This window comes from Grampus griseus (assembly GCF_964374135.1).
Source record: "Grampus griseus genome assembly, chromosome: 2".
Lineage (NCBI taxonomy): Eukaryota > Metazoa > Chordata > Mammalia > Artiodactyla > Delphinidae > Grampus > Grampus griseus.
In genome coordinates, this window is record NC_139018.1 from 160126112 (window position 1) to 160153146 (window position 27035).

The 27035-nt window shown below is 42.5% G+C and overlaps 1 protein-coding gene across 5 annotated transcripts in view; it reads left to right on the forward strand.

Moving 5' to 3' along the window:
- The first annotated feature begins 14368 nt into the window (after positions 1–14368).
- The window catches only part of NRP1 (neuropilin 1), a 139451-nt gene continuing 126784 nt past the window's right edge, over positions 14369–27035 (forward strand). For 3 of the 5 annotated variants that reach the window (XM_082649565.1, XM_082649568.1, XM_082649569.1), the window contains exons 1-2: positions 15137–15761; positions 19127–19301. In XM_082649565.1, the coding sequence (XP_082505691.1) occupies positions 15689–15761; positions 19127–19301 (248 nt within the window). In that variant the 5' untranslated portion in view covers positions 15137–15688. Of the gene's footprint in view, positions 14658–15136; positions 15762–19126; positions 19302–27035 lie in introns of those variants that run through there. The other 2 variants (XM_082649566.1, XM_082649567.1) reach the window with 2 other exon arrangements.

The following is a 27035-nucleotide window of genomic DNA, read 5'->3' on the forward strand; positions in this document are numbered from 1 at the left end:
TATAAATATCAATTAAGTCCATCTTGCTTAATGTATCATTTAAAGCTTGTGTTTCCTTATTTATTTTCATTTTGGATGATCTGTCCATTGGTGAAAGTGGGGTGTTAAGGTCCCCCACTATGAATGTGTTACTGTTGATTTCCCCTTTTATGGCTGTTAGTATTTGCCTTATGTATTGAGGTGCTCCGATGTTGGGTGTATAAATATTTACAATTGTTATATCTTCTTCTTGGATCGATCCCTTGATCATTATGTAGTGTCCTTCTTTGTCTCTTCTAATAGTCTTTATTTTAAAGTCTATTTTGTCTGATATGAGAATTGCTACTCCAGCTTTCTTTCGGTTTCCATTTGCATGAAATATCTTTTTCCATCCCCTTACTTTCAGTCTGTATGTGTCTCTAGGTCTGAAATGGGTCTCTTGTAGACAGCAAATATATGGGTCTTGTTTTTGTATCCATTCAGCCAATCTGTGTCTTTTGGTGGGAGCATTTAGTCCATTTACATTTAAGGTAATTATCGATATGTATGTTCCTATTCCCATTTTCTTCATTGTTTTGGGTTTGTTGTTGTAGGTCTTTTCCTTCTCTTGTGTTTCTTGCCTAGAGAAGTTCCTTTAGCAGTTGTTGTAAAGCTGGGTTTGTGGTGCTGAACTCTCTCAGCTTTTGCTTGTCTGTAAAGGTTTTAATTTCTCCATCAAATCTGAATGAGATCCTTGCTGGATAGAGTAATCTTGGTTGCAGGTTTTTCTCCTTCATCACTTTAAATATGTCCTGCCTCTCCCTTCTGGCTTGCAGAGTTTCTGCTGAAGGATCAGCTGTTAACCTTATGGGGATTCCCTTGTGTGTTATTTGTTGTTTTTCCCTTGCTGCTTTTAATATGCTTTCTTTGTATTTAATTTTTGACAGTTTGATTAATATGTGTCTTGGCGTGTTTCTCCTTGGATTTATCCTGTATGGGACTCTCTGTGCTTCCTGGACTTGATTAACTATTTCCTTTCCCATATTAGGGATGTTTTCAACTATAATCTCTTCAAATACTTTCTCAGTTCCTTTCTTTTCCTCTTCTTCTTCTGGAACCCCTATAATTCGAATGTTGGTGCGTTTAATGTTGTCCCAGAGGTCTCTGAAACTGTCCTCAGTTCTTTTCATTCTTTTTTCTTTATTCTGCTCTGCAGTAGTTATTTCCACTATTTTATCTTCCAGGTCACTTATCCGTTCTTCTGCCTCAGTTATTCTGCTATTGATCCCATCTAGAGTACTTTTAATTTCATTTATCGTGTTGTTCATCGTTGTTTGTTTCACCTTTAGTTCTTCTAGGTCCTTGTTAAATGTTTCTTGCATTTTGTCCATTGTATTTCCAAGATTTTGGATCATCTTTACTATCATTATTCTGAATTCTTCCTCAGGTAAACTGCCTATTTTCTCTTCTTTTGTTAGGTCTGGTGGATTTTTACCTTGCTCCTTCATCTGCTGTGTGTTTTTCTGTCTTCTCATTTTGCTTATCTTACTGTGTTTGGGGTCTCCTTTTCGCAGGCTGCAGGTTCGTAGGTCCCGTTGTTTTTGGTGTCTGTCCCCAGTGACTAAGGTTGGTTCAGTGGGTTGTGTAGGCTTCCTGGTGGAGGGGACTAGTGCCTGTGTCCTGGTGGGTAAGCCTGGATCTTGTCTTTCTGGTGGGCAGGTCCACGTCTGGTGGTGTGTTTTGGGGTGTCTGTGGACTTACTATGATTTTAGGCAGCCTCTCTGCTAATGGATGGGGTTGTGTTCCTGTCTTTCTAGTTGTTTGTTATAGGATGTCCAGCACTGTAGCTTGCTGGTCGTTGAGTGAAGCTGGGTGCTGGTGTTGAGATGGAGATCTCTGGGAGATTTTTGCCATTTGATATTATGTGGAGCTGGGAGGTCTCTTGTGGACCAGTGTCCTGAAGTTGGCTCTCCCACCTCAGAGTCACAGCACTGACTCCTGGCTGCAGCACCAAGAGCCTTTCATCCACACGGCTCAGAATAAAAGGCAGAAAAAGTAGAAAGAAAGAATTAGTAGAAGTAGAAAGAAAGAAAGAAAGAAAGAAGGGAGGGAGGGAGGGAGGAAGGAAGGAGGGAAGGAAGGAAAAAAGAAAGAAAGAAAGAAGATAAAGTAAAATAAAATAAAGATAAAATATAATAAAGTTATTAAAATAAAAAAATAATTATCAAGAAAATAAACAAAACAGACAAAAAATAACGGACGGATAGAACCCTAGGACAAATGCTGGAAGCAAAGCTATACAGACAAAATCACACAGAAGCATACACATACACACTCACAAAAAGAGGAAGAGGGGAAAAAATTATAAATCTTGCTCTGAAAGTCCCCCTCCTCGATTTGGGATGATTCGTTTTCTATTCATGTATTCCACAGATGCAGGTACATCAAGTTGATTGTGGAGCTTTAATCCGCTGCTCCTGAGGCTGCTGAGAGAGATTTTCCTTTCTCTTCTTTGTTCTCACAGCTCCCAGGGGCTCAGCTTTGGATTTGGCCCCGCCTCTGCGTGTAGGTCGCCGAAAGGCGTCTGTTCTTCGCTCAGACAGGACGGGGTTAAAGGAGCCGCTGATTCAGGGTCTGTGGCTCACTCAGGCCAGGGGGAGGGAGCGGCACGGAGCGCGGGGCGGGCCTGCGGCGGCAGAGGCCGGCGTGACGTTGCACCAACCGGAAGCGCGCCGTGCGTTCTCCCGGGAAAGTTGTCCCTGGATCCCGGGACCCTGGCAGTGGCGGGTTGCACAGGCTCCCCGGAAGGGGGGTGTGGATAGTGACCTGTGCTCGCACACAGGCTTCTTGGTGGCGGCAGCAGCAGCCTTAGCGTCTCATGCCCGTCTCTGGGGTCTGTGCTTTATAGCCGCGGCTCGCGCCCGTCTCTGGAGCTCCTTCAAGCAGCACTCTAATCCCCTCTCCTCGCGCACCAGGAAACAAAGAGGCAAGAAAATGTCTCTTGCCTCTTCGGCAGCTCCAGACTTTTCCCGGACTCCCTCCCGGCTAGCTGTGGCGCACTAGCCCCTTCAGAATGTGTTCACGCCGCCAACCCCAGTCCTCTCCCTGCGCTCCGACCGAAGCCCGGGCCTCAGCTCGCAGCCCCGCCCGCCCCGGCGGGGGAGCGGACAAGCCTCTCGGGCTGGTGAGTGCCTGTCGGCCCTGATCCTCTGTGTGGGAAACTTTCCGCTTTGCCGTCAGCACGCCTGTTGCTCCGCTCTCCTCCGCGGCTCCGAAGCTTCCCCCCTCCGCCACCCGCAGTCTCCGCCCGCGAAGGGGCTCCTGGTGTGTGGAAAGCTTTCCTCCTTCACAGCTCCCTCCCGCTGGTGCAGGTACCGTCCCTATCCTTTTGTCTCTGTTTATTCTTTTTTCTTTTGCCCTACCCAGGTACGTGGGGGGTTTCTTGCCTTTTGGGAGGTCTGAGGTTTTCTGCCAGCATTCAGTAGGTGATCTGTAGGAGTTGTTCTATGTGTAGATGTATTTGTGGTGTATCTGTGGGGAGGAAGGTGATCTCCGCGTCTTACTCTTCCGCCATCTTCCCGGAAGCTCCGTGGTTGAGTTTAAGCATGTATCTTTTAAAAAGTTTTAATGGTTAACATTTTGTAAAAGAAAATAAACTGGCACTGCAGAGGCTTGTTTCCAATATATCTCAATATAGTCACCTGGTTTTGATTCTTCATTTTGTTAATGTGGTGTATCACAGTGATCAATTTGCAGATACTGAAAAATCCTTGCATCCCTGGGATAAATCCCACTTGATCATGGTGTATGATTCTTTCGATGTATTGTTGCATTCAGTGTGCTGATATTTTGTTGAGGATTTTTGCATCTATGGTCATCAGTCATATTGGTCTGTCATTTTCTTATTTTGTGGTATCATTGTCTGGTTTCCGTAACAGGGTGACGCTGGCCTCGTAGAATGAATGCAATTTTTTGTAATAGTTTGAGAAGGACAGCTGTTAACTCTTCTCTAAATGCTTGGTAGAATTCATCTGGGAAGGCATCTGGTCCTGGACTTTTGTTTGCTGGGAGTTTTTTTTTTATTACTGATTCAGTTTCATTACTGGTAATTGGTCTGTTCATATTCTCTATTTCTTCATGTTCTGTGGAGCTTAACATACCTCAAGAAAACATACTACACAAGATTTGAAGAAGAACATAGTGTTCCAAGCCTTTCCTTGTATGATGTGATTGCTGTTTATTACGAACTTCATTTCTAGAGTCCACCAATCATGTTAACCTAAAAACTTTTCGTTTGTTAAAGAAAACGTGTTATTTTATTGGGAAGTCTTAGGCCATGTCTTCATGGCAATCTCTCCAGAGTAAATATGTCTTCATTTTCCCCTCAAAGGCAGCTTAGAATTTATGAACCCCCAGTGATATACCCTGACACCAGTGCACACAGGTGCCTTATTCAGTATCCTTATGAGGGTATCCTGGAAGATTCCTCACCTCTAAAACCTTCCCTGAATCTCACCATTCTGTGGGTTAAGTATTGTGCTCTTAAAGTGATCTATTTCAAAGTCTTTGTGAGGGAACCGGGGAGTGAGAATAGAATACAGGACATTCACCAAAAAGAAGATGAAGTTAAAACTGAACTCCTTCACCTGCTTTATAATTTTGACTGACAGTCAACCCTGAACGAAGTACTACCCTCAGATCGTGAAATAAAAGCTATGGATTCATGCTGTCTGCTATGAGTGGATATTTAGGTGAAAAACTAAAAACAAAGAACACAATAACATCAACCCTAATCAAAATGAAGAACTAAAAGTTTCAAACACTCTCACTTGAAAACAGCTAAGTAACAAAGAGAGGGTTCTTCTGAAGAGCAGACAACTGTGGCTTCGGTGGTCTGGCATTCCTTCCCCTTTCTTCAGAGTCCAGAGACCCTCTTTTTCTCTGGGAGAATTCCTCTCTGCATTTTGTCCTCATGGCCACAGGTAGGGTGGGCAAGTGAACCAGGTTGGCTAAAGAGAGTAACCCATCTCCCTTGTGCACATCATCCAAGTGGAGCCAATCAGAATTTTATTAAGATAATCACATTCTTCTGGGGGAGGAAGCACCCTGCCCCTGAATCCTTCCTCTGTGATCACAACCTGGAAGAAAGGCTCACTTAGCCCGGAACAGCCATGACCACCTGGTAACTCTACCTGGAGAGCTCTTGCTTGAGTAGGAAGCCAGCTCAGATGAAACACAGAAGACGTCCTGCTGATTGGCACAAACTGAACCTTTGGCTACACTTCTGCCGGACACCAAGTCCACTCCTTCACTTCCCTCAGATATGACCATTAAATTACTTTTTTGTTTAATTAATCCAGATTTGTTTCTTGCTATGCAACGGACAACCCTGATTACCACACACTCATGTATCCTGGAATTGACGAGGTGCTTCCTCTTATATGTTACAGGAAAGTTGCGATCTTATATCTACATAATAAAAGATGTTTGCTTGATATGATCAAGGGTAACATCAACTTCATAGATGGCAGAGTTGGTCTGTCTAGGAGAGATAAGACAGACTGTTTAAAAGATAAGACTTGGGCTGTTTAAAAGCCCAAGGCAGACATTTTCAAATCAAGGCCCAAAGAACCCTAAAAATCAAAGAGATGGGAGTCTGCTTTGGCAGACAGCATTAGATCTGAGTATTTTTGAGTCAATTTGAGTCTGAGTTAAATTTGAGTATGTTTGACAGCATCCAGTCTGTGCCTCAATATAATCCCAAAGTCTGTAAAATCACAAAGGGGTTTTAAAAAAGAAAAAACTATAGTGGAGAAATGTGCCTTGGCACACCAGACTAGAGACAATAGCACAGTATGAATTTAAGAAGCCGTTTGATGTCATAAAACACAAGCTATTGAATATTACTATGAATTTTCAAAAGAATAAACCCACTGTGTTAGTTAATTTTATTAGAAGGCCTTACTTCCAGCTTTTATAAGATACAAACCTAAATTCAAAACATCAATTTCCTATATTTTATTCCATCACAGAATTGCTGCATAACCTTGCTAAATTCGAGCTCACCATGTATCCTGGTTCTCCCATCTGTGACGTGGGAGAGAAGCAGTGCCTCTAGAGGCTGGTAAGACCCAGGTCTACTCTGAACTCTGTGAATGCAAATTATAATTAGAAAGGCCTGATGTGCACTTGCTTTTTGGCCTTACATTTCAAAAGGCAAACCTATACATATATTTTCTTATTCCCTGTCACTTTACAATTTTGCTGTCTAAACTTTTACGGTTCTATTATTTCCAGCTTCTGCAACTAAAACTTACACTGAAAAAATGAAGGAGAGAAAGTGCAGGAGTGACTCTTGACAAATATTTTTCCTTCCTGTCTACACTGCTATTTATTGTCCCTGCTGGGTTGTTTACAGCTTTTGAGCAGAAGGAAAATGTGCCTGCAAAAGGTAACCAGCTGTACTAATAAGCTGAAAACTTTTTAAAATATAAAACTTCCAAGAAAATCTGCCTTGTTCTGCATGACTTTCTCACCTCATGCAAACTTTTGTATGGCATTAGGGCAAGTCCATCCAGGCAGTGAATTTTGTAGCTGAAAATCAACAAGTATTAATGTATCATCTCTTACATAGGAGACAAAGCACTTTAACAATCTGATGGTTTAACATAATACATTGAAGAAAGATGCCCACTGACAAATAGTCTACCCAATACATTTGTCCAAACTATCAAGGCAGGAAATTATACAATTCAAAGCAAGCAAAAAATTCACATAAATATCTGTGAAAAACTTGTGCAACATCGATGTTGATTCTGGAACTTACAAAACTAAAGAAATATTTTGGTGGTATTTCACATGAATTATACAAATATGCCAGTCTGTGGATGTCTGGTATAGGGTGTAAATATGAATTCTAAATTCTCCTTTGGCCATCTCTAGGAGATTAAAGGACAAAGAAGGGAATGGGTAGGGGCAGACGTTGTTGCAAAGAGATATTTGGGGTACTTCCCTGAACATCAATAGATACAGTCACTGATTTGTTGTAAATAATGGTTAGAAAAATCCCCCTCTTCTATGGGGATTCCCCTTTTTGAATGCCTTCAAAAAGCATTTATTGAGCACCTACTTTAAATCACTAAAGCTGAAACAATACCATTCATATGCTATTACTAGTTCAGTAGGAGTTAAGCAGATTTTTGTGAGTTTCAGGAAAGACTAGCCAATTTTTCTAGGAAACTGTGTTTTTCAGTCAAATTCCCAACCTAAAAAATTATCAAAACCACAGCAACAGCAATAATAGCTCCTCTGGTGAGTCAGGTCTTCACACCAATTTCACTGCTTTCTGTTGACTTTCAGTACCTCTCTATCTCTTGTTATAGGAGGAAGGAGATATGAAAGAGAGAAACTGCTGTCCACTCATTCGACAGAATAACAAACCTACTTGCAATTATACTGATCAGCTCCTCTTTCCCTACAGTTATAACGGAGGACCTGTCCCTCTTTCAATCTAGGGTAAATCTGTCCTTCCGTAATCCAGATTATATCCCCTCCTGCCTTCTCAGGCAATTTACACTCTGATTATCTTTTCTGTGGCTTAGTTTCAACATCTCCCCCAATACTAGATTCTACCCAACAGCATTTAAGAATGATCAAGACCAAAACAAGACAAGGATGCCACAGGAAAAGAAAATTACAGGCCAATATCCTTGATGAACAGAGATACAAAAATTCTCAACGAAATATTACTAAAACTGAATTCAACAATACATTAAAAGAATCATACACCATGATCAAATGGGATTTATTCTAGGGATGCAAGTATGGTTCAACATCTGCAAGCTACACAGTGTGATATACCACATTCACAAAATGAAGGATAAAAATCACATGATCATCTCAATAGATGCAGAAAAAGCATTTAACAAAATTCAATATCCATTTACAGTAAAAACTCTCAACAAATTGGGTATAGAGGGAATGTACCTCAACATGATAAAGACCATATATGGCAAGTCCAGAGCTAACATCATACCTAACAGTGACAGGCTGAAAGGTTTTCCTCTAGGATCAGGAACAAGACAAGGATGCCCACCCTTTCCATTTTTATTCAACATTGTATTGGAAGGCCTAGACTGAACAATTAGGCACGGAAAAATAAATAAATAAATAGAAGACATCCAAATAGAAAAGAAGAAGTAAAACTGTCAGTATTTGCAGGTGACATGATAGAAAATCCTAAAGACTCCATCAGAAAACTTAGAACTAATAAAAGAATTCAGTTAAGTTCAAACTACAAAATCAATACACAAAAATCTGTTGTGTTTCTGTATGCTAATAATGAACTATCAGACAGAGGAATTAAGAAAACAAGTCCAGACTCCCCTGGTGGTCCAGTGGCTAAGACTCTGCGCTCCCAATGCAAGGGACCTGGGTTGATCCCCGGTCAGGGATCTAGATCCCACATGACACAACGAAGACCCAACACAGCCAAATAAATAAATAGACATTTAAAAAAGAAAGAAAAAAATTCCATTTACAATTGCATCAAAAAATAAATAAATAGAACATCTAGGAATAAATTTAACCAAGGAGGTGAAAGACCTGTATATTGGAAACTATACGACATTAATTTAAAAAATGAAAAATACACAAATAAGTGGAAAGATATTCTATTTTCATGGAATGGAAGAATTCATATTGTTAAAATGTCCACACTACTCAAAGCAATATACAGATTCAATGCAGTCCTTATCAAGATTCCAATGGCATTTGTCACAGAAATAAAACAATCTTAAAATTTGTAAAGAACCACAAAAGACCCCAAATAGCCAACACAATCTTGAGAAAGAAGAACAAACCTGGAGGCATCACATTCCTTAATTTCATACTATAATACAAAGCTACAATAACCCAAACAGTATGGTATTGGCATAAAAGCTGACATATATATTAATGGAATAGAATAGAGAGCCCAGAAATAAACCCACACTTATATGGTCAGTTAATCTATGATAAAGGAACCAAGAAAATACAATGGGGAAAGGATAATTTCTTCAATAAATGATGTTGGGAAAATTGGACAGCCACATGCAAAAGAATGAAACTAGACCACTATCTTGCACAATACATGAAAATTAACTCAAAATGGATTAAAGACATGAATGTAAGACCTGAAACCATAAAACCAACTGGTACATGAAAAGATGCTCTATATAATTAATCTTCAGGAAAATGCAAGTCAGAACCACAGTGAGATATCAGCCCATATCTGTTAGAATGCTTATTATTGAAAAGACTAGAAATAAGTGTTGGTGAGGATGTAGAGAAAAGGGAGCCCTTGCACACTGTTGGTGGGAATGTAAACTTGTGTAGTCACTATGGAAAACAGTATGGAGGTTCCTCAAAAAATTAAAAATAGAACTACCATATGATCCAGCAGTTCCACCTCAAGGTATTTATCTGAAGAGAACAAAAACATTAGCTTGAAAAGATATATGCATCCACATGCTAATTGTAACATTAATTGCAATATCCAAGGTATGGAAACAACCTAAGTGTCCATTGATGGTTGAATGGATAAATTGTGGTATATGCATATATGTATATAAGATGGAATAATAGCCATTGAAAAAGAATGAAATCTTGCCATGTGTGACAACAAGGAAGGAGGGTATTATGTGAAGCGAAATAAGTCGGACAGAGAAATACAAATAAGTGTCTGATCTCTCTTATATGTGAAATCTGAAAATAACCTAATAGCTAAACCAAGCTCATAGACACAGAGAACAGACTGGTGGTTGCCAGAGGAAGTGGGGGTGGGAGAAATAGGCGAACTGGTTTTTTTTGGTTTTGTTTTGTTTTTGTAGTTTAAAAAAATTGAGGAAAAAAACATGTTCAAGAGAGTACCCCAGCAAACAAAAAAGAAAAAAAAAAATCAACCTCCTTCCACACCGTTTCCTTCCAGAACTACTGTCTGTCTCCTTCCCTTCAGTAGGAACCTTCAGAGAGAGTGACCTTTACTCCTTGTCCCTATCTCCTTACCTCCATTCACTTCACTTCCACTTCCACTAGTCCACTCCAACCTGGCCTCTAGTCCTGTCTCTCCCTTACTCCTCTGAAATGACTCTTGTTCAAGTTAATCCTCAATAACCATCAAGCCACTACATTCAAGTGTATTTCAGTCCTCATCCAACTAGAACTGTCAACATTATCCAACTCCTTTGCTTGGCACTTCCTTTTAGAAATCCCTCTTCTACCTGACTTTTATGACACTATGTTCTACTGGTTTTCCTCTACCTCTCCAGATGCTCATTCTCAATGTACATCAGCGACCCACAGATACATATCTCCAATCCAAACCATTCCTCCATATTCCTGACTCATCTGATTATCTCAAAGAGACTAAAAACTGAACCTGGACCAAATCAAACTCATGATCTTCCTTCCACACTAGTCTAGTGTTCCATGCCTAAGTGAAGGCTATCACTACCACCCATCCAGTTATGGAAGCTGGAATCTTAACAGTCATCCTTGAGAACACCCTCTGCTTTGCTGGACTATCCATCTCATCATCTGTCTTGTTGATTACACCTTCTAAATATGTCAGGAATACAACCTTTTCCAATCTCCACCGCATGATCCTTGTTCATGGTCTTCTCTTACTTCCTTCCTAACTAGTCTTTTCACTTCTTCCCTTGCTCCACTCATACCCCATTCTCATGTAAATAGCTAGAGCCATCTACTAAGAATACAAAATAAAGTTCTGTTAGGATAAATTCAGCTCATCTTAACTGTGGGTTTTGTGATTTCTTTTTTTTTTTCGCCTTTGGTTGATAGTTTTTAAATTTTTTTTTACTGATTTTTAAAATTTTTTAGAATTTTTTTTGGCCATTGGTTGTTGATGGTTTTAATTTAGTTTTTACCGATTTTTTAAATTCTTCAGAATTTTAGTTTTCTATGATTAAATTTTGAGATAGCCTTTCCTTATTTGATTGCTCAAATTATATTTTATAGATTGTCCTACTTAAAAATAGTCCTTTTGAGATGTTGAATAGGTTCTCTCTAATGATGTTTTTATTGGTTTTATGAGTGTTTCTATTGGTTATTATTATTTTAATTTTTATAATTAAAAAGTAATTCAATGAAGGCAGAATAATCTAAGATTATTCTTTCAGACAAATAATAGTTTTCAAATTCTAGCCCTAATGTCTAACACCAACAAATACTGTGAATCTGCTCACATGATTCAAAATTTAACATTGTCTTCCTGCATCTGCATGTACTTGTATTATAGAAACTTTACAGTGTAACTTTGTTTTAAACTTTGATGGCAGGCTTTTCTCCAGTATTTAAAGAATTTTCAGTGTAACTTTTAAAAGGCCCAAAGTGAAGGATCAGAAAGTAAAAGTTAATTTGTTTATTTTCGTCCTTCCTCTGCCAATCCAAATGAAGGAGACAGCTCTACATGAGGTCCAAAAGACATCCCTTGAATGATAGTCATTTAACAGCAGTGCTATTTTTAATAGAATTATTTTAAATAATAGGAAATTAAATTCCAATTTTTAATCTTTTCTGTTTCACTTCTTCCATTCTTACATTTCAAATGTAGGTTAGCTCCTACTAAAAATATGTTGTGTCCTTGCTTTTCTGAAATATGTGGACTTGATGCTTTAAAAAACTTGACTAGACTTGATACAGATCTGAAATACCAGTCTCCATATGCACCAACCTGAAATACTTTGAGGACGTTAGCGGCTCAAATGGCCTTATGGGAGCAATGGCTCTCACCTTATTTTTGACAAATTGATGAGCGCTTGATGAAAGAAACCATACATTTACCACCCAGTCTATTTTTTTAACATCTTATTGGAGTATAATTGCTTTACAATGGTGTGTTAGTTTCTGCTGTATAACAAAGTGAATCAGCTATACATATACATACATCCCCATATCCCCTCCCTCTCACATCTCCCTCCCACCCTCCCTATCCCACCCCTCTAGGTGGTCACAAGGCACTGAGCTGATCTCCTTGTGCTGTGCAGCTGCTTCCCACTAGCTATCTATTTTACATTTGGTAGTGTATATGTCGATGCTACTCTCTCATTTTGTCCCAGCTTACCCTTCCCCTTTCCCCTCCCCGTGTCATCAAGTCCATTCTCTATGTGTCTTTGTCTTTATTCCTGTCCTGCCCCTAGGTTCATCAGAACCATTTTTTTTTAATTCCATATATACGTGTTAGCATAAGGTATTTCTTTTTCTCTTTCTGACTCACTTCACTCTATGCACCCAGTCTGTTCTTAATGATGGGCCTCGGTTCCAGCCCCGCTCAGGAGGCAGAAGCGAAGGGCCTTCTTCCCGCAGCAACCCCTCCATGGGAGTCCATTGCGCTGGGCACTGCCCATCCAGGGCCTCTGACTGGCTCTCGGGTGTGATGAATCTTCCCTTCAGTGGAATTGGGTCCTACCTAGTCTGGGGATTTGTGGTGTCCGGAAGAATGATGTGTTCACAAGACCAAAATAAAATCAACCTAGGAATACTGCCAAACTCTTCCTGTGTCTATCACTTACGTCAAGTAAAGGTCGGTCTGTCTCCCTTTGCAGGGGAATTGCAGAAGTCTAAAACTGACCCTTTTCTGCGCTTAGTAGAATCCAACAGCAGAGGAAAGAGGTTGTTAGCGAGAACAATTTGCTCTGCACCAACCCACTAGCGGGCAATTATCAATCAGTGCGGTAGGGCTGCCATTACCCAGTACTGCGTGTGGAAACTCCGGAGTCCAGAAAAGCCTCAGATCAGCTGAGACCAGAAAAATCAGAGGCAGAACTTAAATATGATATTTCCCCCAGAGTACCTTCTGCGTGTCTTATTAGTTGGTTGGAGAGAGACTGGCAAAATGCTCAGCTGGGGAGCAAGAAAGAGACAGACGTTTTCTGTGCCTCGACCCGCGGGAGGTGCCCTTCCCCGGGAAAGGCGGGAGGGAGCCCGGGGGCGAGGCTGCGGAGTGAGGGCAGTGCCTCTCTGAGTGTAGGATCTGGTGGCTTTATTTGTTAGCTGGTGGCTCCAACCTGGGAAATGCACACTCAGCAGGGAAAGGGAAGAGAGATTGGCGGCAGTTTTCTAAAAACAACACAGATCAAGTCTCCGCTTGTGCCCCTTCGCTCACCCCGCGGAGGCACAGAGACGGGTCAAAACCGCTTCCCGGACCGAGCGCGGCCGCGCAGTTCCCACTAGGAAGGAGGAGGGCAGCCTTGACTCCAGGACGCCCGGGCGCTGCGCCGCCCGGTTCGCCTTCTCTGTCAACCGGCCAGGTTCAGAGAGGCGCCTCTCCCTACGAGCCTCGGGCTAAGGTCGCCCGGGGTCACCCCAAATCTGACGATGCCGCTCGCCCCGCGCAGCCGGGGACTGGGACTGGCGGGGGTGCGCCGGGGACCGAGAGGAAGGCGGGGAGGAGGCGTCGCACGCTCGCGGTAGCCAAGCGCCCGGGCTTCCCTCCGCGGCGCTGACTCCCCGGAGTCTGCGCAGGGCGCGGCTGGCGCCCTGTCTCGCCCCGCCACTGCCCCTTCCGCTCCACCCAGGCGTTTGACTCCCGGCCTCGTAGTGCCCCCTTCCAACCCCGCGTCCGGGGTGGGATAGCCGAGAAGCAGGAAACCAGTGAGGGCGAACAGGCGCTCTCGGGCAGGGCGACTCGCGGCGCCCTGGGTGCTGGTCTCCAGCTTGGAGGCGGGGACTTCCCGGGCGCGGGCGGGCGAGCCCGGGGTGCAGCTTTGCACCGCGCGGGGCTCGCCTACACCCCAAACGGCGCGCGCCACCGCGCCCAGCCGCCACCCGCGAGCGCTGAGCCGTCGCCCGGGGCCCGCGCGCCCTGGGCCTCCTCTCTCCCGTCCCGCCCCTAGTTCTTCCGCCAAAACCTTTGACCAGAGTCTTCCTGCCAACATTCCTAAATCTCTTTTGCCAGCTCTTTGCGCCAGGTAGGAATAAGGCTCTGCTTTCGGGTGTGTGCAGAAACGCCGTTCCCAGGAGGCGTCTGACCTTTTCACCTTCCCCACGAACTCCTTCGGAGGGGGTCCGCGGGCATTTATCCCTCTCAAGGGCCTGATCCGCTGCCAAAACCTGTCTGTTCCCTGAAAAGTCCTTGCTGTTCCTATCCGCAGAGGCTTTCTGCAGCAGTTCCCGGAAAGCCCTCGGGGATGGAACTGGGGGGCATCCAGCCCACAGTGAGGACGCGCCGCCGTGGGAGGCCGGGGGGGGGGGAGGAGCTGGAGGGCTGGCGTGACCTTGGCCTGTGGTCTGAACTGGTACCGTGAGAGCCCTGCCAGGAGCAAACCCCGCCCCCGCCACTGTTCCCCTCCCCCGGACTGCACAGGAACCCGGGGCACTGGACCCCTAATTTCCAAACCCCGAGCACCTGGGCTCCGAGTCAGGATGCTGGGCGGGGTCGGGCGACGACTGCCCCCTAGCTGGAAGGCACACCAGCTCCCACCCTCCAGGGTCCCCTCTGACCCAGAGGAGAGGACACCAGATCTCGGGTAACAATGGAGCCCGCGGTGCGCGGCGGGCACCCGAGCACGCCAGGCGCCCAGCAGCGCGCCCCTTTACCGGGCAGGGAGGCCGGGTGGGGCCGCAGCACAGCCTCGCCCGCGCCAATCTACTGACTCGGCTCTACGTGGCAGCGACACTATCGACCCTCGCCCGGCTCCGGGGTGCGTCCCCCACCCCTGCCGCGCTTTCCTCAGCCCCTCCGGGCCTGTCCCGCAGCGTCCAGGGGCACCCTGCTGCTCCTGCCCTAGGTCACTACCCGGCCGCCCCGGGCGCCTCCCGGGCGTCCGGAGTTGGGAGCAGCAGCCGCTACCTCCCGAGCGCCCCGCACGCCTCGGCGGCGGATCCCCAAGATCCTGGGCTGGGACCCCCCGGGGTACCGAGCGAGCACGCCGAGGTGGGCCAGCTCGACCCTGGCGCTGCCACCGACCTCGACGCCCAGTCCCCCAGACACACCCGCCAGCCCGCCCTGGGCGCGGACCCCCGGCGCCTCCCTTCCCGGGAAGGTCCCAACAGGGCCTGCGGGAGAGACGGACAGACACACGGGGAACGCACACGGAGGGAAACTTGTTCCTCCCCGTCTCCTGTCAGGCAATTGCTGGCGAGCCCGTGCGGGGAGAGGGGCGGGAGGAAGCGAGGGAAGGGCTCCAGAAGGGGAGGGGAGGAGGAGGTGGGGGAAGCAGGGGTGCAGTTGGTGAAACAACTCCGTCTCCCGCTCATCTTTTCATTGCTTGCTCCTCTCCTTCGCGCAGACACCTCGGACCTCCCCTGGGCGCCAGCTCCTCGGCTCCAACGCGTCCAGAAACAAGCCGGATTTTTTTTTTTTCTTTCTTTCTGGAAATTGGCGTTGGTGTGCGTTTCTCTACGTCTCTCCTCCTCCCACCACCACCCTCCCCCCTTTTTTTTTTCTGAGACATGGCCCGGGCAGTGGCTCCTGGAAGAGGAACAAGTGTGGGAAAAGAGAGAGGAAACCGGAGCTAAATGACAGGATGCAGGCGACTTGAGACACAAAAAGAGGAGGGTTTCTCTCGGATCACGGCATTGCCTCGCCGCTTTCCTTTCTCCAAGACGGACTGAGGATTTTACAGCTCTGGGAGGAGTGGAAGCGCTCCGGATTGTTGAGATCGCCCCGGTGCTCTGTTTTCCCTGCACGTTCGGTTCTCCCGCGTCTGCCCGGGAACCCAGCGAAGGGAGGATGGAGAGGGGGCTACCGCTCCTGTGCGCCGCGCTCGCCCTGGTCCTCTCGGCGGCCGGCGCTTTTCGCAACGGTAAGTGACAGGCGGAGACGCGCGGCCACGGGGGTGAACCCGGCTCCAGGCTGCCCACGTCCGGACCCCGGACCCGCGCCCAGCTGCCGGGATCCACCGCGGAGAGCCGCCTCCTGGGCGAAGGAAACTTTTATCCAGGCGGAGAAATCAAGCAATAAGATCAGTCGGTGTAGGGCAGGGAGATTTCAAGTGCTCCGACTCCCTCCTGAAGTTGGTTGTTTGGCCGTGGAGGTTCTCCTACCTCTGCTACAAGGCAGAACTGCTTACCTTCCCGGAGCAGCACACCAATTATCTTAATAATGTTTCCTCCCAAAGGCAAATTAGATGAGACTCCCTTTCAAAAATCTGATGGCTGTTGAAAGTTAATGAACACTTTACCAGGAGAACTTCCTGGTTCTCGAGCAGCTCCCCCGAACTGTTTCCTCTGGTGGGTGCCTGCAGGAGATAGCGGTTTGCTGGTGGATGTAACTCCCTCCTCCGCTTTTGTAAATGGCCCTGATCTGTCTGGAGTATGAATGAAAGTTACATCGTGTCAATAAAGGAATCTGATATATACAGTGTAAGGCACCAGGATATCTGAAAATCCCCAACCTAGTTGTAGCTTCCACTTAGCTTTTAAAACCACTCACTGTTAAGTAAATGGAAGACCGTGCTGGGTTATAAACAGTATCCTGTAACCTAAATAATGTGTTTTAAAATGGGATCTGGTTGTAGGCATGTTTGACTTACACTGTAAAGTAGGTGGGAGCAAGGGGATGGCATCTTTACAGTAAGTCTTCAGCAATTATTATTAACTAATTATCAAATATTTACTTTTGTCTGGCTTAGATTTCAATCAGAGTAATTAGAAGGAAAGGCCATCCGCTACTTACGGTGGTATATTGTTTTAATAAGAGACCACAAGTGGAGGAGTTCATACCGAGAGGAATGTAAATCACATCTTTACGATGGAAGTTAATCTTTCTAATATGCTTTCTGGAGGTTTCGTGATTGAAGCAATCGATTTCCCCAACAGCTACCAAGCAGTGTTCTAAAAGATACACTTGGAAGCAAAACACACACACACACAATTGTGAATGTGGAGTTCAATTTATTAATGAACCTCGGAGGATGGCATCTTTCTATAGTCCGGCAGGGAACGAAATAACATTCACTCCAATTGAAAGAGCTCAAGTGGTTAGACTTTAGAAATTACAGTAACCCAACCTCTGCCTCCACAACTCTGGAGATTAAATTGGTGGTGGTGTTCATAGGATGGATTTGAAATCCAATGCAAATAGCTTTCAGACATTAGGTTGTGAGCTCCATATGTCTGTGTGTGGGGGTGTATGTGTATGTACATACATGAGAAATATATATACTTCTTAATTTTTTTCACAGACATCTGGGGAAGGCTGAGACCCTGAGCTTCAATCGGTGACTTGACTAGTTAAACCCATGTTGCTGTGCTTGCAGGGCCCAGAGCCAGTTAATGCCTCTGTAGCTCAACAGACCTCTTCCAGCCATGCCCACCTCCTCCAAGTACCAGGGTCTGCTAAATTAATTCATTAACCTTATTTAGGACTAATGGTCCAGAATCGTTAGAAACTGCTCTTTCTTAATCAACTGTTAGAGAGATTTAACAGAGCCAGGGAGTCTAGGAGTCCGCATTATCTTATTACACTGTCACTTTCTCAGAAGTCACAGATTAAAGAGCTCTGGTGTGGTACTGAATCCACCTAAATGTCTTCTGAAGTGACTCTGTCGAGTGGCTACAAGCAGTGCTGTTTTATTTCACTCGTCTAACAGATGCCAGACACTGCCATGATGTTTGTACAGAGCTGGAGGAGACTTAATGAGATGGGGTCGCTTTCCAAGTTTTCTGCACATTTAAAATAATGCAAGAGCCTCGGCAGAATCACATAACAGAGTCCAATATGATCATTAGCTGAGATTCTGAACTCCGGTTACAACATCATTTCTTCTTGGCGAACCTTAAGCTTCTAAAAGCCAAGGCAAAGGAAACCCATATAAGGCCACCCCCAGTCTAAGAAACAAAGTCAAAAACATCCAGCAATCGAGAAAAACAATGTAATTTATATTGTCTTCTTTTTAGTTTATGGGAAATGACTTCTGTAATGCATGTCGCTTTATGCATTTTTGATGTGCGCTTCATCTTTCGTTTCCATTTGACCTGGTTTTCCTGTAATAAAATTCTGTAGATTTATAAATTCATGCTGAGAGCAAAGAATGCCATTCGCTTTCCACAGGGAATCTATTAGATGCAATATTAAAATCTATAGATACCATTACTGAAAATTTGTGATTGATAGGCTTATATATTTCACTGCTTTCATACCTGTTCCTCTCACATAGTTTATGCACCAAATTTTTATTGCTCGAGATTAAGCATCAGTAAATGTGGCAGCATTGCAGGCTGAGGCTCTCCAATATGAAATCCATCATTAAAAGTGACAATGAGGGTCCACACTGAACAATAAAGCAGCCCAGAGACTGGTTTCTTTGGCTCTCAGTGAATCACTTTGGCTTTTGGGTTTTTTGAAAGGAGGGCTCAAAACTTGTTAGCTCACCTTTCCTAAACTGTGACAGTGTAGCTCATCATATGTGATACCCAGACCTCCCTGTCGTGGAGCTTTTTTCCAACTTGTAGGTAATTAGAATTAATGCTGTGTAGCTATTTATTTTTCTTTCTGCCCAGTTACTTTGATCTGGTCTCCAAGACTGAGCAACTTGGAGCAGTAGAGCAGAATTATTTCTGCTTCACCACATATACTTTGTTCTCTGATGATCTGGATCTCAAAAGCAGAGATAACTCAAAATCACTTAGGTTTACAGGCAGATAAAACAACAACAACAAAAGGTCTGGCTTTAAGCCAATTGAAATCCTGGATGACAATCCCCACTGATCAATGACACAGACCAGGCTTATCATCAAAAAGCAACACAAAGGGTCAAATAGCATCTTTTAGTCGCCTTCACTTAGAACTTGCTCCTTAATGCAATTACACTTCTGGGGGGATAATTAAGTCTAGCAGAGGCTCCCTGGGGACCATGTTAACATCCATTGAGGGGACTTAATGTTTTTAATGCTAGAAGACCTTTTTCTTGGGAGGGAACTTTGTGTGGGGTGGGGGTGGAGTCCTATCAGATCTCAGTCTGCTCTCCTCCTGAACCGACTTCCTGAGATCAAAGAGTGTCCTTTGGTGGCGTGTTGGTATTGGCGCCACCTGAAGGACCTGCAAGCGCCTCTTGGAGCTCCCCTTAAAAAGTTATGGAATGTTTAATAACTGGTCATTTATATGTAAATTTAGAATACCTAACTGGTTGTCAGGAAAAGGTCTACTAAAATATTATTTTTATTGCAGATAAATGTGGAGATACTATAAAAATTGAAAGCCCCGGGTACCTTACATCTCCTGGTTATCCTCATTCTTATCACCCAAGTGAAAAATGTGAATGGCTGATTCAGGCTCCTGACCCATATCAGAGAATTATGATTAACTTCAACCCTCACTTCGATTTGGAAGACAGAGACTGCAAGTAAGTGAGAATGTTTGAACAGGGCGCCACAGCACCATCTAGTGGGCGCAGGTGTCTATGGGGGGGAAGTCTGTGAACCACCTAGAATGTAAATGGATCCAGGAGGGATTCTGATCTAGGCCAGATCATGTGTCAATGGTATGGAAATTAAATTATGTTAAGTGATTTCTGAGTTCCCTAAACCAGGGAGATTATATTTAAATGTGTAATTTCTCATACTCTTTTTTCCTGTTAACACTTTTGGCTTTGGAACTCTTTTGTTAAGAAATGTGTATATATGTGTCTTTTTTTCCTGGAAAGGTGAAGAATTAGAAACCCAAACTCTCACTTGAGTTCTTACTAAATATCGTAGGTCACTCTCATATAGTGCATTGGCAGACGGTGAGGTCGGGTATTTTTTTTAAACAAATCTGGGGCATGTTTTGTGATCTAAGAACTCTGTTTATCTTACTGAGTTTGACATGACCAAAGCAAATTGTCATTGAAAAAAAAAATGAGGACTATAGGGTAAGTCTAATGAGGGATTTTTATAGTAGATTAATAACTGCAAATCTCTTATGGAACATGCTAAAAGAACTGTTAATTCACGATGAATATAATGCTTGTTCATGTGCTTTAGCGTTCCTATCTCCTGCTATGGTTAAGTTACTAAGCATCAATTTATACCAGGTTTCATTATTATGAAAACATTCTCGCTAGAGGGACAGTCTAAATTATATTTCCTCACTTCGTATGAAAGAACTGTGTGTAGGTTTTGCTTTCCACAGTTGGAAAGTATGTTTGAACATTGCAAGCGGCAGTCCACTCAGATCCAGATTTGCTTTTCTCACTGGACATCCATGCAGCAGACCACCTGTCTCTGTCTTATCTGTGTCATCCTGTTCTGGCACACTGCACATGATGTATTCTCCAGAGACTTGAACCTGAATAACAACCTTCAGTGATGTTTAGATATATAGTTTTAGCAAAGGAAAGTAATCTATTTAAATCTCACTTCTAAAGTGTTTCTCAAAGACTGATACGTTTTCCCAAGTTTTAAAATGAGTTTCATTATTTAAAATATTTTCTTTGCCAACACATAACCTTTTTAGAGAAGAAAAGAATAGTATGAAAATATTCCCACCTGCAAGAAGTCCTCAAGAACCTGTTGGTTTGGTGGGGTAAACTAGTTTTTCATGGTCAGGGAGATGAGGTCATCTGGTTAATTCAACATCTGGTGCCTGGAGAATTAGCATACATTCATGTCCTGTTGGTCAATTTCCAAATAATCAGTGGAACACTACAGCAGGTAAAATTATGCCAATTTCAATTGAATCTTTGTTCTGTGATTCAGAAGTGCTTCAGGGCATTATATTGACTTTTTAATCTTGTGTGAAAGTTGACATTAATAGAGTGTTCCAGTAACTTCTTGGAAACAGGGAATTCTTTTTTTTTTTTTGGCCAGTATTCTGTATGGTGGTTTTTACAATGTCAGTCACCTAGACAAATTGGAGACTTGTTTTCCATTTCATTTTATTTTGTTTTGTTCTATGTTTTGCATTTTACCAATACTTAAACTGCTATAGGAGATATTTTTAAGAAACTCTGGTAAAACATACTCAAGTAATAACATTATTCCTCAAAATAAGGTGCTGTTAGATTTCAGTAAACTCATGCTTACTAATTCCTGATCTGAGAGTTTTGACCATGTATATATGTAATATAATAGTTAAGGAATTCAGAATAGTTATTAGCAGTGGTGTGCTGGTCAGTGTTAACAACTGGATCTAGGGAGGGGATAGGTCAAGTCCTGATCTGTGATATTTGCCGATTTCTGTAGTGTAAATATTCCTACCATGGCCAGTTTCAAACTACAGTGATGTCACTGTGCACAGACTTGCAAAGAACTGTGTACATCTGGTTCTCGTGAGCTGGTGTGAGTCAGCTCCAGCACCCAACTGCATAGGAGTGTAAGAAGGGGAAGCCAGTTGAATGAGATAATGTGTGTAAAGTGTTTACAAGTGTCTGGCACGCAGCAAGCCTTAAATAATTCTCTGCCATATCATGATGTGAGGTAGAGTATGGTAGGATGGGGGGAGCAAACTTTTTTGTTAGTTTTGTTATTTAAACATGATAAGAAAAGGGATAATTATAACTCAGAGTAAGGGACCATTTAAGTGATATCAACAAGAAGCTGACAAGGCCAAGAAGATTGTTTCTGTAATTACGATGGTGAGTTTTGTTTTTGTTTTTTAATGCTACAGAATAAGGTGGTTTTTAAATTGTAGCAAGTGAGTATTTGTTCTCTGTGAAGGAGCCATCTCCTGCCCAGTCTTGAAGGCTGATACCTTTAGCTTGATATGGTCAATGGAGATTATGGCCCTGGAAAATACCTTTGTGCCATGTTTCCAAGTGGTGCTCCCTGATTGTTTTATCAATGAAAATTCCAAAAATGATATAGGAAGACTAACTTAAGACATTTGCCATCACTATCTTTCCTGACTGGTCCACATGACTCCTGGTTATTGTTGAAGGTTGCAGCTGAAAATTCTACACATGTGGCACAATTATCTCCTTTTGGTTGTGAGAAGAATCCACAGCTTTAAAATCTACAGGGGGTTAGAATTCCCTAGCAAAATGGAAAGCACCAGAAACTCCTGTAGGAATAAATTCATAGACTTCCAAAGTTTATGTTGGATGTGCAAAAGTATAGATTTTGGGGGTTTGGTGGATTGTGGGGTTTTTTCGTTTATATTAAGCCACTTCCAAAAATGTATTTGAGATGACACATCACGTTCAGAGAACTGGGAAGCTTTTACTTATCATTTCTGTTAAGAACAAGCCGTTTGTCTTATTTGAGGTATTTAATGTCTTTCCTTGTCTCAGCTATATTATATGTCTAATAGCAGTAAAAAGTACTTGCTGTTCCCGTTTTATAGTAAGATAAAATAGGGTAGTGGATATGAAAGCCCTTTGAAAAGCTAGAAGCTCCCCTCAGAAGCCGTTATCATCATTCGTAGGATATCTTTAACAACTTGGTGATTGTTAGAACATTTGGACATAGGAAACTAAGCAAACTAAATGTGTTAATCCAATAATGGGGATGATCCGCATACAATAAATCCTGCATTTCTCTTGAAACTGTCGGTATTCGAATAGTGAGCTTTCATAATGGGAACGCTCAAGAAATTGATTCCTTCACAATTTGCTTATTGCAAAACATCCTGGAGACCCAAGTAAACAATTGTTTCTTAGAGTGCAGGAATAAATAAGTAATTAAATAGCCAAGCTCTGGTAGGAAAAATACCTTTATTTCTATTTTATTGTTTTCTTTATCATGAAATTAAAATATGCTCTCATAATTTTAACCATACAGTGAAATGCACACAATCACATATTTTCATGTGAAGAGTACCAGGACTGGCCCAGTACATAGTTAACCTGTGCTAACCTTACAGAAAGGTTTTTACAGTGGATGTCGGGGGTGGGGGGGGGGAGGGGAGGAGGATATTTCCTTAAGGAAAATGAATGTCCAAGTTGTGCCTGGTAGCTTTAAAAATTCAACCATCTATGTGTATGCCACCCCTGAATCAGGTTTCATTACAAATAAGCATCAAAGACATAATATGAGGACTCCCTGAATTCTTTCATTGAACAAGGTGTGGTATCAATCAGTCAATCCATGGAGCCATAGAGCATCTGTCTGCAGGCTAATCTTGGGCTGGGATTTCTAGCTAGCTAGTCTGTGCCTGGTTTTATTGTGATGTTGATACCAGAGGTGGCTATAGAATGTTCTGAATGGAGAAGAAAAGGAGGAATCTGATTTCTCTCTTTTGCACCAGCAAACTCCTCCATGCTTGTGAAGTGTCAAAGCAGAGTTAAAAGCAGGAAAGAAAGAAAAACCCACCTGCAGAGTGTTGGTCAGAAGGCAGTGTTCATGGTGCGTTGAAAATGGTTTTCAGAACTTACACTGAGCTGGTTGGGTTTTACTCCACTGGAGTTTCCTTCGGTGGTAAAGCGGCCATCTTGACTCTCATAAAACTTTATATCTGCATAATAAACAAGAATGTCATTGATACAGTAGTTAGAATTTATGGAGCTTTTCCGGTTTCCCAGCAATGCAAACTATCAGCATGATAATTTATAATGGTTTGTGACAAATACTGCTGAGCAAAGAGGTGTGTGGTTACATTCAGATCAGATGTCATCTGGGGAGCAATAAAAATTTCACAGACATTGGGTTAAAAACATTAGGAAAATGAATGTGAAGCTCCAGACAGAGAGTCTAAAAACGTGGTGGTGATGGGGGAGAAGGGAGGTCTTCTGAGTGACAACTTCCTGACTTCACTGCCTGATTTGTCAGGGCTGTTTCGTAGGATTTCACCAAGACGCAAGGCTAACATCCCATAAATGCTTTTCTGTCATTACGATTTGTAGCCTTTTCTTTGTGTAACCAATAAATTGGTGTCTTTTTCTTAATTCAGTGCAATCAAAGGAAGATTTCACTCTTGTAACTTCATATGAAGTTTAAACACATAAAACTGTAATTAAGTAGAGACGATACTCAAGTCTAGGGATTTTGTTGGAATAAATCACACATTGTCTTTAATGCTACTTTTAAAATTTCCTAAGCTGTTATAAACTTGGAAACACCATTTATTTTCATAGACTATAAACTCACTGAATGAAAATTAATCTTCCCTTAGCTCCTCAAATCTGATTTTTCCTGAAAATGTAATTATACAATGGTAACTTTGTTGTTATAGGGAATTTGGGGACTAAAAGTTCCATTTTTGGTTTCCCTAAGTTATATTTTTTGTTTTGATCTTTGTTCAGCATGGATTTTTGCATTAATTTTATTTTTTTTAAATTGCGTTAAAGTATTATCTATCCTGATTAGTGAGTTTTTTTGTATCTGAGGCATGGGCGTACCGCTAGTCCTAGACTTGGGTTTTAGAGCATCACTTAGACCAAAGCAAACAAGGACTTTGTTTTATGGAAAACAGTGGGTGTTTTTTGCCAAAGTAATTCTCTTTTTTCTATACTAAATATAAAAGTATATTAAATTATAATCTATATCTAGAAAAATATACAAAGTAAGTGTAACATTTGATACAATGTTACAAAGTGAGCACACCCATATCACCGAACCAGAGCAAACGTTTCCAGCTTCCTAGGAAGAGGCCACCTCCTGTCCACTTTAAGTCTCTGACCTTTGGCCTCAAGGGCAGCTGCCATCCTGACTTCTGTGATTCCATTTTTATAAATTTCAAAAGCAGACAAAACTCATCTATAGTCTTGAAGTCTGGATGTACTATCCTTTGAAGATCACCAAACTCTTTGGAATGGGGATAGAAAAAAATGTTCTAATCCAAAAACAGTCTTACTGAAGCATTTTTTCTAATTGTTTTTCGTTGACTCCTATAGAAATATATTTCTTGCTTATACTACAGTTACGTTAAAATAAACACAAAGTTTTTGGTCCAAGAGCCTGCTTTTTATGCCAGGCAAATTCAGAACGATCTTCCTTTGCTTTATTTTTCCTCATCTTTTCATTGCTGATTTTGATCTCAAGTAACTTCCCAACATGGGCAGCGTGAGAGGCACCACCACCAAGCTAAATTCAATTAAAAAACTATTGAATGGGTAAAAATGAACTCTTCTCAGAACAGCGGATGTCAGTGTGGTTGCTACCACCTGCAGCATCCTTTGTTGCTGCTCAAGCAGATAATCATCTACTTTCTTCCTTTTGATTTCTTTCCGCATTAGCACTGATTTAATTTGAAAAGAACTCCGTGTGTTTAATAAAATTAATTTCCTTTATTATTTCTTCCTATAAGCAATCACATTGGATCATAATGAATTTTGAGTATTACAAGGTTGTTGTGTGTTGGGCATTTCCGTAATTTGAAAGAAGCAACCTTTATGAGAAGATTAGTTGAAATCTTATCCAATTGAATCAACATGTGCATGGCATTTCCAACCCGATTTCATTTTGGGGAGGCGGCCCTTCAAAATTGATCCAAGGGAGACATATGCCTGCAGCCGGCATGCGTATTATCAGCTCCTTTCCTTCCAGCGTAAAACGTGATACTTGTATGCGTGCTGACATCCTTCGGAGAAGCACATACACAAACACACATGTGCGTGTGTGTGCTTGTGAGGGAGACTATAAAATAGACTTAACTAATGGTCGTAGTATTCATCAAGGCTGATCGTTAAGCCTGAAGAAGAACAAGAGACAAGATTAGTGTTCAGATCAGGTTCCAAATGCCTCTTAATTGGGTGTTTGTAATCAATCCTGACTGTAGGAGTCAGTGACCTGGCAGAACATAGCACCTCCGAAGAAGATATTTCCTGCTCTTCTCTGGTTGATTGAACTGTGTCCAGTATCCAGGTCAGTTAGGATGACACAAGGTCGGGACAACCCTCAGATTGGCTGTGAAGCACACCAAACACATTATGATGGCTTATGGCTGAAGTCATTTAGTCTTCACAGATAGCACAGAAGGTGAACTGCTTGCATTCAGAATTCTACTAAATGCTGCAGAAGCACGGAGAGGAAAAAAAAAATCTTTTCGCTTCTGTCCATTCAATTGCTTGTAACGTAGTTTTTCTCCTCATCAAGCCCAGGTCTGTATCGTACATATCTTATATCTTATTTATTAGGTCAGCGTATTTTTTCTCCTTTAATTTAAATCATCAATAGAATATTTATTTATTTATTTATTTTTAAACTTTTTTATTTTAATTTTTTAAACTTTTTATTTGATATTGGAGTATAGCCGATTAACAATGTTGTGATAGTTTCAGGCCCACAGCAAAGCGACTCAGCCATACGTATACATGTATCCATTCTCCCCCAAACTCCCCTCCCATCCAGGCTGCCACATAACATTGATAGAAAGGAGTCGTCGTGGCTGGTTCTTGCTGCTTAGTCCTCTGTGGCTGCCATGTGCTCACTAAACACTCTGTGCTTCATCGGACTTCATTTCACTTAATCTTTTTATCATCCTATTTGGCAGATGATAGCACTGAGGCTTAGAAAAGTGCAATTAACTGACCCCAAATGCTCAGCTGCTGCACCAAATACCTTTCCATCTTTGTGATTGAAGGGGCTTGGGATATACTTTTTGAATGCAAAAATTCGAATGAAATATTACTAGACTACTTTTTATTCAGCAACCATTTTCTTCTATGAAACACACAAAAATTTAAATACAAACCAGCTGATTCTGAGGAAGGACTTAAATTTTAAACTCTTAGTTTGGATTAAGTGAAGCCTTGTGCACAGAAACTTCCAACAAATTGATGATTTTCCACTGAGTCAAAACTTGTCTTAGCAATGAAATTTGTGGTGGATGCGGCAGGGGGTGTATCTGCATTCTGGTTCCTTCGGTTGATGGAGTTTGAAAACACAAAACACACATAAATACAATATTTATCTGAAGGCCTGGTAACCAGGCAGCACAAAGTTTCCATTTATACAGTTAGTTCAAGGGACATATGAGATACCAGCTGTATACCAGATCCTCACAAGCCCAGGAGTAAGAAGACTGGGTTCTCTTCCAAACACCCCTCCTTCACTTAATTTCAGGCAAATAGCAGGAAAGTTTTGCTTTCCCACAGCTCCCCTATTTGTAAGATTTCGATACTTGTGTTGGCCACAGTGACTCTGTAAGGGTTAAAGAGAGAATGTTTGCTCAAGGCACTGGGTCCCTATGAGAAACAGAAGAGTGTTTTTTGAGAAGAAAC